This window comes from Oncorhynchus mykiss, chromosome 8 (assembly GCF_013265735.2).
Source record: "Oncorhynchus mykiss isolate Arlee chromosome 8, USDA_OmykA_1.1, whole genome shotgun sequence".
Classification (NCBI taxonomy): Eukaryota; Metazoa; Chordata; class Actinopteri; order Salmoniformes; family Salmonidae; genus Oncorhynchus; species Oncorhynchus mykiss.
The window spans coordinates 24,422,325-24,435,859 of record NC_048572.1 but is presented as its reverse complement, the minus strand read 5'-3'; the positions used below and the strand labels follow the sequence as shown (position 1 = coordinate 24,435,859).

Here is a 13,535-nt window from a genome sequence, read left to right as displayed (position 1 = left end):
GTTATTTCTGTACCAAGTGACCTCAAATTGAGGGTCATCAACTAAACAAACTTGATTTAAAGGCCCTTTTGGCTTGAACTGCAAATAGATCTTTAGGTGTGTCTGAATGTGCATGTTTGTGCCAATAAACCCATATAACCCTGATCTCCCTTCATGTTAGGAGATAATCAACATAGTTTCTGTATCTCCAGCTCATTATATCCAGTACACACTGATTGCTGAGTGAATTTATTAAGCTTTCTGTCCAGCCTCCCCTCGTTGGCCTGGCCTAGCTGGAATCACCAGAGGAATAGAGGAGAGAGGGAGGACAAGGAGGAAGGGAAGAAAAGTAGGGAGGAAGGCACAACTCAACAACTTTGTCAATAAGAAAAATAGTATTTAATGTACCAGACCGGTTGATGGCTCGGTCCAGAGAGATGGCCAAGACAGGTTCCTAATGAGTAAAACCCCAAGTCTGTCGAGGTTCATCTGAAAGACAACCATACTTGTCAAAAGTTACCGTTCCTTCTGTGAGTCTACCACTTGAATTAGTATATAACCAGAAGGAAGAGCTGTAGTTGTGCTGAACGAGGGGCTTGGTGTGGCGGCAGCAGAGGTTGTTGTGGCAACAGAAGGTTTGCGGTCCTTGGCACAAAGCTGGGATGGAAAGTGTTCCAACATCATGCGGAGAAAGACGCCACAGGAGTGGCATGTGACCCGGTGACACAGTCACAATGACCCACCAGAGAGAAGAGCTAGGAGTAGTAGGGAGAATGAAGGCTAAAGGATACTGCAGTGATAACAGCCCTCCCTTGGGATAGGAAAGGAATGACACAGTGGAAGGCTCTTACTCCCTCATCCTCAAAATGAAGGCTGATCAAGCCCTCAAAAGTTTGTTTTATTAAATTGACCTACAAGAGGTTTCCTCAATAATGGGTTTAGTAGACGTATCCACTGTCCATATGCATACTTACCGGAGGACAGGACACAAGACAAACATCTGACAAAGCACATGTCCAATCCAACGTTTTATTTAAAAAAAAAACAGAGCAACAACAATTATGTTACCAAAATTCATTCACTTAAACATTTAACCTTGAGAAATCATGTCCTCCAGGGTGGTCAGACACAGATACAGCCACTACTGAAGAATTCGCTCACAGACCTAGGGAGTGTTCAGTAATGTCCAAAACAGAAAATGTTTGCAAACTGAAAAGGTACCACTTGAGCTTTTCCGAAAGGGAAGCTCGATTCAGTTATTTTTTTAAAACCTTGGCTCCCATTGACATAATGAACAGAACACAGATCTCATTCTGCTTGGTAAATGAGAGTTCAACTCCACCCTATCACAGCTGCCCCTTTGTAGTGTGCTCCTAGTTCGAGCTAAATCAACTTCCATGACATCCAACAATATGACAAAATAATCATGATACAGAGATCATATGAAGGCACAGCCAAAGCAGTGTAGTTGACCAAACGCCACTGCTTATGGTTTTTGGGAATGCATACTAGGAAGAATTCATACAAATTGGAGAACAAATATTAATAATAAATATTGAGTCAGAATATTTATTATCTTTTGAAATGACCAAGTGCCATGCTTCTCTCTCAAGGCCAAGTGCATTTTAAATTTAAACTAAACACATCTCATAGTACATTGGTATGGATAGAAGCTATTCAGGATTGATCATTTTTAGGACGCAATGGTTTACAGATCTTCTACTTTACGGTTCAGGCTGTAAATTGACTTAGTCCAATCTATGATTTAGCTGGTGCAAGCAAACTCAATACAACCGTTTTGCCCTTCATATTCACGTGTCACTTTACAACTCATCTTTTCTAGATAGTTGGCCCTGTCAACTTAAAAACAAGATCACAGAATAGGTCTCGATTGTGCTCTGAGTAGATGTCAGCATTACTAAAACAAAGTCCTAAACTCACATTGGGTAAATTGACATCTTGAATAACAGTATCTCAGCACTGCAGACTGTAAATTCATCCAAAACATGTCCTGGAAAGGGGTGGTCTTCACTTAATTTAAAGTTTAGCGTTACAAACACTTCCAAGTCATTTCTGGTATGATTAAAAAGGAATTAATTCAGTCATATCTTATCACAGACTATCAAATCAACTTTATCAACAAAATATCAAACTTTGTCGGTCACAGGATGTCAATTAAAAAAGGACTAAAAAAAACCTCTAAGAACGATAGAAATGTTTGTGAATGTTACAACAAGAAGGGATAGCCCTAACTTCATTACGTACAAACATACAGAAAACGATAGTTTGAAGTTGCTTTGTTGTGCAAACACAGAAATAGTATAACTACTTGACCACTTCTGCCCTCCATTCACAAAACATTTCAATGGTACTTGCACATAGAAAGGGGGGATACCTCGTCAGTTGTACAATGTATTCGACTGAAATGTGTCTTCCGCATTTAACCCAACCTCTCAAAATCAGAGTTGCGGAGAGCTGCCTAAAATCGACATCCACGTCATCGGAGCCCAAGGAACAGTGGGTTAACTGCCTTGCTTAGGGGCAGAGCGAAATATTTTGATCTTGTCAGCTCGGAGATTCGATCCAGCTACCTTTCGGGGTACTGGCCCAACGCTCCAACCCACCAGGCTACCTGCCGCCACTCAAAAGTTCCACAACATAGTTCCATTTGCAACAAATAGTAATGAAGTCAATGGAAATATAGATATATATTCTCTCTTTTGGTAATAAACTATCAAAACAAAGCGATGACATCATTTTCTATATGCTTTGAACGAGAAGAGGTATTTTTTCAGTGGGGATGAATGAACAACATTCCTTGCTCGTATCGGACTGTAGCCATAGGATCCAATGCAAAATTTGCCTGTATGTCATTGATAACAATGGTATCAGAAGCCTAATAGCATGGCATTCAGTCAGTAGTGTCACAACATTAGCCCCACAATAAATAAATAATATATCTATCTGCCCATCCATAGCCAGAGTTTCTTTATTCCCCATAAAGGTAGACGGGGTAAAAAGGCAGGTAGAAAATGGCTCTACAGAATTTATGTAAAAACTCTTTGGAAACAATTAAAGCAGATTGGTATGGGCTGAATGAGTCACTATGTAGTCAATCAAAAGTTATCCCAACCCAAACCACAGTAAGACAGATGGACAGGCATGTCACTCGAGTCCCCAACTACAGAAACAACCACAGAGAGACAAACACACACAAGTAGAGTCCCTGTTTGAGGGACAAACAGGCCATATGGAATCACAAGCTCACCACATACCAGATAATCTCAACAGAGTACTACCACATTACCCTGACTTGAATTCTGTAGTGTGGTTAGGTATTCCAGTGGATGGGAGGAGTACAAAATGAAGATGTTGAACAGAGAATGACATGAGAATTCTTCAGATTGCAAATAGGACCTTGAAACATGAATATGAAACATTTGACAAATGATCATTAAAATTCAACATCTGCTTTCATACTCATCGAATGACCAAAATAAAAAAAATTCTTCATAATAACAATGTTAAATCAACCGCCGATACTGTTCTGGAAAAACATTTACATCATTAGATAAAGTGGCCACTTACAAAAACACGCCATAAAACATTGTACTTATTTCATTTGAAAATTATTGGAAGTTTTCCCCTGGTACATTGAACATCAAGAAACAGTGAAGTGCCAAAAGGAAACCAAGTCCTTCAAAGATACAACCAAAGAACATCACATATATTAGTCTACCCTAAGATTTCTGAGTACTGAACTCTGTTGAGCCATCAAAATGGCTGCAGTTTTCCAGTTTGAACCAGAGCTGTTCCCTTCACTGTAAATATGCTCTGTTAGAGCAGTGGGGTGGACGAGACACAGGTCATACATGTAAATCTAACAAACATCGAAGACACATATGGAGAATCATTATACATGTACTATGCAGTATAAGTATACTGTATCACAATCCTAATTACACACTGATCAGTAATCAAAATTAAACTACATTCACACACTGCCTACTAATGAGGCACCTGAAGTAACTATGGGATCTACAGTGTGAATGGACTGTGAGGATAAGGTATTCTACATGCATTAATGTCACTAGCTAACCAGCAGGTTATCTGGTTCTCGATGAAGTAGTAGTGCAGACTCGATGACCTGAAAATGTGATCCCAGTTAATGGCAAATGAGGTTATGTCTTGAGCTCCATCTACAATATATAATTGTATGGCATGTTAAGAGTGTTTAAGGTTATCTACCTCTTTATTAAGTTACTATAGCAAGCCAAATAAGGCCATGTAAAGGAGCTTTAGGAACCGTCTACAGGGACATAAAGGATTATTATTATTATCATCATCATCAAGTTCTCTGGAACCCTCTCTCCGATAGCTAAAGGTTTGAAGATTCTGGGCATGTGTGGGATTCTGTACTTTACACAGTCTATGCTCTACTCGTTCAGCTGCCCAGAGAACAGGCTACACTGGCGAACGGTGCTGGTTTAATAAAGTTGGATCAAAGTGGAATCAATGTCTGTAAGATCACAATCAACCTCCCTTCACATTTCTCACAGTCAATCATTAAATGGTAATTGTTGGAAGTTTTATTGGTAAAACGTAAATGCAGCATCTGCATGCTAACCATTTGATCTCAGTTTAATAGGGTTATGCATTTACATCTCTACAGTGTTGTTTTGAACAATGTAGTGAGCTAATTATTTAGTAGATGGTGCTAACAAGCTGTAGCATGCTTGTGTTTGGTTTCAATCAGGCACATATTTTGCCTGGTGGCACATGTTGTTGAGCTTCGGCCACTTGAGAGAAAAATGTGACCCGTCGCACAATCGTCCTAAAATGAGGTTGTTCGTCCTACAGCAGCATAATGTTCCACTATGCCATTATATGTGGCTCTGTTATGTAGAATACTATCATTATGTGGTCTTGCAGACATGGATTCAGCTTTGATCTAACTTTATTAAACAAGCACCATTTCACTAGAGTAGCCTGTTCTCTGGGCACCGTGGGCAGCCGAAGGAGTAATACAGACTGTGCGTAAAGTAGAGAATCATGCACATGCGCAGCTTCAAACCTTTAGCTGTTGGGAAGAGCATTCAAGAGAACTCGGATCGCAGCCACACGGTTTTAAAAATTCTTATAGTTCATCTGACTTAATCTTTTCTATAAAAATAATATGCAATGACAGTTAAATCTGAAGTACCTCTTCTCCGCCTGCGAATTTGACATTTTAGTCATTTAGTGGACTCTTATCCCAAGACTTACAAGAGCAACGAGGGTTAAGTGCCTAACTCAAGGACACATAGAACTATTTTTTACCTAGTCGGCTCGGGGATAAAAAACAGGGACCTTTCGGTTACTGGCCTAATGCTCTTAATCACTAGGCTACCTGCTCTCTACCCGATTCTCTGAGAAACAAAAGACTTGGGTCCATCACAGTCATTTGAACAACTTAGTGCATGTGTATGTCCACAATCTTTCAATCATACATTTAACAAAATATCCGAATGACAGTCACAGCCCTTTTGTTCAGTCCAGGCTCTTAGATCTACTAACTAGACAACAATGAGACTTCTCCTCAGCACGGCGCATGATTGCCACTTGTGTTGCGCTAGCATTTCTCCATCCAGGAATCCACCTCAATTCAGACATTTTGGCTCTTCTCAAAACTCCAGGCTCATAAGTAGTGATTTCCAGTTACTTCAGTTTAGGGAAACTGTGACCAGTGCCATCCTTAATGACGTATCAATGATTTCAAGATACACACGATTTGTGGCTGGGGGGGGGTCCAGTTGTAAGTGCACTATTCTTCATTATAGCAGAGGACTCTGGCACTCTTAAAAACCACCATATATTTGTGGTGTATCAGTTTTTCCAGGGAGTAAGGGTCAGGGGTGAATCTCCCTGTTTCCACATTGACCCTGTGGTTCTTGATGGAAGTCATGACCAGGCACACTGGATCTCCGCTGCCTCTCTGGCCCCACGTGGGTCCTCTTCCCAAGGGTTGAGAGAGCTGAGGGGGGGGGGGTTATGGAAGTGGTGGGGCATGTGTGTAGGGGGGGGGGCTGTTACAAGGCCGTCTCCTGCACTGTGTGAGCCAGTCGGCAGGAAGGCTGAGGGGTGGCCCTCTCCTCGTCCTTCTTATCCTTCTCTATTTTCTCCTCCTCTTTGTGTTGGGCAACGCCGTTGCTCTCCTGAGCCATCTGGTACGGCTGCGTGTTGATCGCTTTGGGCTGCACAACATTCCCACACACATACAAAAAACATGGTAATTAAGTAATCAAAGTAAACATTGTTACAATTATATTAGAAACAGAGTGTGGCTAACAAAAACGTTAAGAATTCACTGGAAAGATCTGAGGGCTACCTTGTGTGACAGTGGAGTGACACAGCAGAGCTTCTCCCTGTAGCGTTCAGGCAGGAAGAAGAGCAGGTTCCCCAGGACAGGGTACACAGTCCCTGGGGTCAGGTCTTTCTCCTTCATAGGACCGGTCAACAGGCTGACTATCAGTCCCACTATCACCACAGTGGTAGAGTTATGAGCACTGTACCACAAATAGGACAGATTGTACAGGGCCTGCACACCTGTAGGCCTGGAGAGAGGAAAACACAGATACTTGGTCAGATTCATATCATCATTCTTATGCAGTCATCCTTAAAACATGTACAATATTTGGTGGGATAGAATGGGATACAACTCAAGCGCTTCATGTTTGATAGTGCTGTAATGGTTCAAATGCCATCATTTTAACGAGAAGGGAAAAAAAGAATGTACTTTGGTTTAGCGGTGATTGAAGTAATCAGGGTTGTCATGACAGCGGTAGTCATGTTGCCGCGGAGGGGCATAGTGGTGGCGTTGATGATGGGGAGCAGAGGGGTGGGCACGGCCATACGAGACACAAAATTACCAATGCCAATCCAGAACGCCATAGCCAGGCCTGCCACCAACCCTACAATCGCACCCTGTGGACAGAGAGAGACAGGAACAGCTGGATCAAATCAGACAGATGTCTCCAATTCACCACAGATATGATGAAAAAGTTTATATATTTTATTGTTCAGTAAAAAAGTAAAACAAAATGGTGTCCTGTAATTGAATATCCCTCAATGCTAGCCAACTTGACCCCCGTGTTAACAAGGCAGCATTTTGACTTACAGTGGAGTTAGCCCAGGGGAAGAACATTCCAAGACAGAAGAGGCCAAGGAGAGGACCACCCACCATCCCAAAGATACTGAATGCTGCCTGGAGGAGAGTGAGGGAGTGAATGAAAAAGAGGTTTAGAATTCATGAATAACTCCTATGAAGCCACTGAATGATAGTAGTAGGTGTAAGGGGGGGGGGGGGGGGGGGGGGGGCGTATGAGTGCAACGTTGCTAAATTTAATTCAGTACCCATTAACTAAAGCAACAGTCAGCAGGGGAAATGTGTGAGTCCCTCACCTGCAGCACTGAGCCCATGAGAGATGCGACGTAGGCCATGGTCAGACATACCAGACCGTAGGCCAACGCTGGGAAAACAGAAGGGAAGAGAAACACAGGTCAGGACCATAGCAGTACAGTACTCATTCAATGTGCTCCACAAGTTACAAAAAAATAAACACACTCCACAGTATTTGGACGGTGAAGTCAAAATTGGTTTTACACTCCAGCAACGTTACTTAACGAAAAGCTCTATAAAATCCACATTACTTTCATCAATCATGAAGACTGCTGCCACTGTTTAGAAACACTGCCACTGTGTGGCCACTCAGGGAACAGCAGCTCACCCAGTCCCTTTGAGAGCAGCGTGGCTTTGGCCTCTGTCATGGCCGGGCAGTAAGGCTTGATCAGGTCCTCCATGGTTACCGTCGCTAGGGAGTTAAACGCTGATGAGATGGTACTGAAACGCAAGAGGGAGGGAAGCTGAGAGTAATGTCCTGGGGCTAAATTGCATGGTGTAGTGTATTCATAACGGTATCATAATACAACCTCAAGTGGTGTACCACAACACTATGACATTAATGTAGCATAGAAACAGGTCTCACTAGTACTACAGACCGAACATGAGAGCCATGGGCAGTTAAGTAAAGTACCTGAGAGCTCCGCTGAACAGGCAGGCTACAAACAGCCCTGGTAGGCCTGGCAGGTCCCTGAACACATCCATCACAAAGTACAGCACCATCTGCAGACAGGAAGAAACTACCACTTAGACTGGATCAACAGCGCCAAAATTAAGCCTCACAAATTACAGTTATGGGAGAGCTTAACCAAACAATGGCCTCAACTCAAACATCAAGCCTTTGATTGGCAATGATCTGAAGAGAGACATTAACATAGCCAGTCACATCAGGATGCCAGTGCAGTGAGGTATGGCTTGGCGGTATACCGGTATTGATGCATGGACTGGTTTGGGTTTTTACTTGACCTTCTATAACGTAATACGCCATGTGTAACGTCCATTTGTATAGTTTACGTCGCTCCTTGAGTCATCGCTCTAAGTCTCCCCATGCCGCTTTCCACAGACCTAGCCCCGCCCCCTGTCACGCAAGGAACTAATTTGTTGTTCCTCAAGAGACACTTGCATTCAGTGTGTATGGTCAATGCAGCACATGCAACAAGGTTCATAACAACAATGCTGTTTGCACTTAGCTTCTTATTATAAATCCATTAGCTTTCTATAATTACACTATTTTGTGTTTCTTGCATCTGCAAATAGCTAGTTTGTATTTTTATAGCAAGCTGTTACTAAATCTTGTTAGGCGCTAATTGTTAGCTGCTAATTGCTAACTAGCTAATAAACGTACTGAGTCAGAGCAAACGTAATTAGCGATACAGCCTGGTTTAGACTTAAATCAGCACCTTGTTTGTGCAACAGTATCTTCTAAATCAAAGAGGAATACGCAAAGCAAGAATATGTTAGCTACATGAAGTAGCCAAGTGAAGACATTTTAATGACGCCAAAGATTATAGGGTCCCCTAGGAAACACTTATCAATACTTTTGGTTCCTACCCTGTCACACCAACTCTTCCCTGGCATTTTCATTCGTTGTCAAACTAGACTGTATTCAAAGAGCCCCCTATTATATTCTAACTATACAATTAGAATAATCATTATATTTCCAGGATTCCAACAGTTCACCCAAGTGTTTTTCTCTAAATCACAAGTGAAATAATAAATAAATAAATAAAAAGACTAGATTGTTTGCCCATATCGTGTAGCCCTATGTGGCTGTGTGGAAATTATCTCAAATGAGTGCAGGAAATGCCTAAATATATGAGAGCCCACTTAGTGTGTTGTTACGGAGTTAGCAAAGCCTCAGGCTGTTATGGAGGGAGCTAGTCCTGAGGTTGTTATGGAGGGAGCTAGTCCTGAGGTTGTCATGGAGGGAGCTATTCCTAAGGTTGTCATGGAGGTAGCTATTCCTAAGGTTGTCATGGAGGTAGCTATTCCTAAGGTTGTCATGGAGGTAGCTATTCCTAAGGTTGTCATGGAGGTAGCTATTCCTAAGGTTGTCATGGAGGTAGCTATTCCTAAGGTTGTCATGGAGGTAGCTATTCCTAAGGTTGTCATGGAGGTAGCTATTCCTAAGGTTGTCATGGAGGTAGCTATTCCTAAGGTTGTCATGGAGGTAGCTATTCCTAAGGTTGTCATGGAGGTAGCTATTCCTAAGGTTGTCATGGAGGTAGCTATTCCTAAGGTTGTCATGGAGGTAGCTATTCCTAAGGTTGTCATGGAGGTAGCTATTCCTAAGGTTGTCATGGAGGTAGCTATTCCTAAGGTTGTCATGGAGGTAGCTATTCCTAAGGTTGTCATGGAGGTAGCTATTCCTAAGGTTGTCATGGAGGTAGCTATTCCTAAGGTTGTCATGGAGGTAGCTATTCCTAAGGTTGTCATGGAGGTAGCTATTCCTAAGGTTGTCATGGAGGTAGCTATTCCTAAGGTTGTCATGGAGGTAGCTATTCCTAAGGTTGTCATGGAGGTAGCTATTCCTAAGGTTGTCATGGAGGCAGCTATTCCTAAGGTTGTCATGGAGGTAGCTATTCCTACGGTTGTCATGGAGGTAGCTATTCCTAAGGTTGTCATGGAGGTAGCTATTCCTAAGGTTGTCATAGCTACCTAAGGTTGTCATGGAGGTAGCTATTCCTAAGGTTGTCATAGCTACCTAAGGTTGTCATGGAGGTAGCTATTCCTAAGGTTGTCATAGCTACCTAATGTTGTCATGGAGGTAGCTATTCCTAAGGTTGTTATGGAGGTAGCTATTCCTAAGGTTATTATAGAGGTAGCTAGTCCTAAGGTTGTTATGGAGGTAGCTAGTCCTAAGCTTGTTATGGAGGTAGCTAGTCCTAAGGTTATTATAGAGGTAGCTATTCCTAAGGTTATTATAGAGGTAGCTAGTCCTAAGGTTGTCATGGAGGTAGCTATTCCTAAGGTTGTCATGGAGGTAGCTATTCCTAAGGTTGTCATGGAGGTAGCTATTCCTAAGGTTGTTATGGAGGTAGCTATTCCTAAGGTTGTTAAGGAGGTAGCTATTCCTAAGGTTGTCATGGAGGTAGCTATTCCTAAGGTTGTCATGGAGGTAGCTATTCCTAAGGTTGTTATGGAGGTAGCTATTCCTAAGGTTATTAGAGGTAGCTAGTCCTAAGGTTGTTATGGAGGTAGCTAGTCCTAAGGTTATTATAGAGGTAGCTATTCCTAAGGTTATTATAGAGGTAGCTAGTCCTAAGGTTGTCATGGAGGTAGCTATTCCTAAGGTTGTCATGGAGGTAGCTATTCCTAAGGTTGTCATGGAGGTAGCTATTCCTAAGGTTGTCATGGAGGTAGCTATTCCTAAGGTTGTCATGGAGGTAGCTATTCCTAAGGTTGTCATGGAGGTAGCTATTCCTAAGGTTGTCATAGAGGTAGCTATTCCTAAGGTTATTATAGAGGTAGCTATTCCTAAGGTTATTATAGAGGTAGCTAGTCCTAAGGTTGTCATGGAGGTAGCTATTCCTAAGGTTGTCATGGAGGTAGCTATTCCTAAGGTTGTCATGGAGGTAGCTATTCCTAAGGTTGTTATAGAGGTAGCTATTCCTAAGGTTGTTATGGAGGTAGCTATTCCTAAGGTTGTTATAGAGGTAGCTAGTCTTAAGGTTGTTATGGAGGTAGCTAGTCCTAAGGTTGTTATGGGGGTAGCTATTCCTAAGGTTGTTGTGAAGGTAGTAAATCCTAAAGTTGTTGTGGAGGAAGTAGTCCTACTTGCCTGGTCATTGGTTTTGACGTAGCCCTTATCAAGCGGGCTTTCCTCACCATAGCGAGCAAACATCACCAGGCCCATCAGACAACCTAGACACAACACCACCTGCTGGCAGGGAAACACCACGTAGCATGACCTGGAGACACACACCACAACATATATTAACATTACGCACCTAAGCAATTGTTAATTCTTAACATGATCTTTAATGTGAATCCAGTTCAACCAGGTGTTAGTGTTGATGCTTACATGACAGCCTCCCTCTCAGTGCGGGAGCTGAGGTACCTCTGAACCTGGGCCTGGTTGACCCCGTACAGAGCCAGCATGAGGAATACCCCGCCCACCCCCAGCGTCCAGAAAGTGTGCCTCTCCGTCGGGTCAGGGTTGAGGCTGCACAGAGCGCAGGTCAAAGGGGAGGAGGGTTACAACACTTTTCCTACACACAGAGCAATTGACCAGGTCCAATATCGTTCGTAACTGGTCCAGGGACCGTTACGTCTCTTTTGGTGAACTGGAGAAGACTCACTCCAGGCTAGCGATGCGGCTGCCGTTCATGGCCTTCCGCCAAACTTCTCCCATGCCCCCTGCCTGGTGGGCCCCCACTATGATGACCGCCAGCTGGCCAGCAAACATCACAATGGTCTGGAACACATCTGTCCAGATGACTGCCTTTAGCCCTCCCTGACAGACAAGAGATACATACTGTAAATCCAGACATATATATCATAATTGCCTTCAGAGTTGTAGGGAGATGGATGACTGAATTGAAAACTCACTGATGAAAAGAGAAACTCACCAATGTTGTGTACAGGGTGCACACCAGTCCCATGGCCAGCACTGCCCCCCAGAGGTCAAATCCAGTCACTGCAGGTGGACAGTATCAACAGCACACATCACCAACAGATGTCACAATTACAGCACACCGGTCATTGACCATCTATAAAGCCAGAAAAGGTACTAAAGCACTCACTGAATGTAATCAGTAGAACTATTATTCTACCACTTGATAAAGTATGACGTAGTAAATCCATGTGACAGATCCCTTTACCTGCATTGAGTGCGAGTGCTGGGGCATAGAGGACCACCCCCATATAGATCACCTGAGGTGACAAAACATTTTCAACATTCAGAGGGAAGCAAACAGAGGTAACATAGGGGGTTGATTAAAATACAGACACATTACACGAGCATATACACAGACATAACTACACCAGTGTAAAGGACACACACACACCATCTGAAAGATAAAGGTCACGGTCCCCATAATGCGCACCGTCTTATTGAAGCGCAGCTCCAAATACTATAGAGGAAGAAAAGACAGAAAAGATTAGAGAGAGGAGAGGAAGGAAAGGGATGTTAAAGCCCATCACAGATCATAAAGCAAGAGTCATCTGTGAATGTGTCTATTCTGAGGACAATACAAGTGAAGACTTGGTGCACTTTCCTGTGGTTAGCGACACTCACCTGCTGCACAATGATGCTCAATGGAGAGACGGACTCTGGTTTACACTTAGCTATCGTTTCAAAATTAACAGACATGCTGACAACATTGTTTTTTTTGTTGCATTCAACTAGACTTCCTTACCAGGGTTCTAGCAAGACAGACACACAGAGATACTCAGCTGCACAAACTCCTCCTCATAATCAACAGACACTGTTCTCTCTCTATGTAAGGTAATGGCTTAGAGCTCACCTCATAAGCGCTGGTGAGGCGGAGCCTGTAGAAGACCGGTATGAAGACGTGGGCAGGGATAAGCAGACCGAGGAAGTAGGAGACTCCCAGGAACCAGTACTGCGTTCCATAGGTGTAGATCTCCGAGGGCGCTCCCAGGATGGCCACGGCTGACTGGAAGGTGGCGAGCAGTGACAGCGACACGGGCAGGCAGCTCATAGAACGGTCAGCCAATAAGAACTCCTGTGTGGTGCGCTGGCGCCCGCCGGACAGGGCGTAGAACAGGCCGATGCACGTGGACGCCACCAGCAGCAGGGCGAAGATTACATAGTCCGGCGTTGTGAAGTGCATCTGTACTACGTCCCCCATGATGTCAGTGGGTGAGAGGCTCAGAATGGAGATGGGGTTGGGGGGGGACGGTAGCTGTAGGTGGCACAGCCCGGGTGGATCAGGACGGTGTCTGATTAGACACTGAAGGGGATGAATAAAATGCTATAGTGAGAGAAAGAGGGGAGAGAGACTAGTTAGTTATCTTCGTCGCTGGCTCTCTTAGTTTCTCTTCAAGCATGAGGAGCTAGATACATGCAATGAACACAGTAGGTGCTTAGATGGAAACATTTTACACCACTAGATTGCTTAAAATATCATTCACACCTAATCATTTTCTATTT

General features: G+C 43.3%; 1 protein-coding gene across 5 annotated transcripts in view; it reads right to left on the bottom strand.

Moving 5' to 3' along the window:
• Positions 1 to 994: 994 nt before the first annotated feature.
• Positions 995 to 13,535, bottom strand: part of slc5a6a (solute carrier family 5 member 6a) — a 32,322-nt gene continuing 19,781 nt past the window's right edge. For all 5 annotated transcript variants that reach the window (XM_036985102.1, XM_036985105.1, XM_036985101.1 and 2 more), the window contains 14 exons: positions 12,886 to 13,356; positions 12,427 to 12,492; positions 12,241 to 12,292; positions 11,989 to 12,056; positions 11,719 to 11,873; positions 11,442 to 11,582; positions 11,199 to 11,328; positions 8,052 to 8,140; positions 7,746 to 7,858; positions 7,420 to 7,487; positions 7,136 to 7,222; positions 6,755 to 6,942; positions 6,347 to 6,572; positions 995 to 6,212 (listed from right to left, as the gene is read on the bottom strand). In XM_036985102.1, coding sequence (XP_036840997.1) covers positions 6,048 to 6,212; positions 6,347 to 6,572; positions 6,755 to 6,942; positions 7,136 to 7,222; positions 7,420 to 7,487; positions 7,746 to 7,858; positions 8,052 to 8,140; positions 11,199 to 11,328; positions 11,442 to 11,582; positions 11,719 to 11,873; positions 11,989 to 12,056; positions 12,241 to 12,292; positions 12,427 to 12,492; positions 12,886 to 13,233 — 1,896 coding nt within the window. In that variant the 5' untranslated portion in view covers positions 13,234 to 13,356 and the 3' untranslated portion in view covers positions 995 to 6,047. The remainder of the gene's footprint in view (positions 6,213 to 6,346; positions 6,573 to 6,754; positions 6,943 to 7,135; positions 7,223 to 7,419; positions 7,488 to 7,745; positions 7,859 to 8,051; positions 8,141 to 11,198; positions 11,329 to 11,441; positions 11,583 to 11,718; positions 11,874 to 11,988; positions 12,057 to 12,240; positions 12,293 to 12,426; positions 12,493 to 12,885; positions 13,357 to 13,535) is intronic.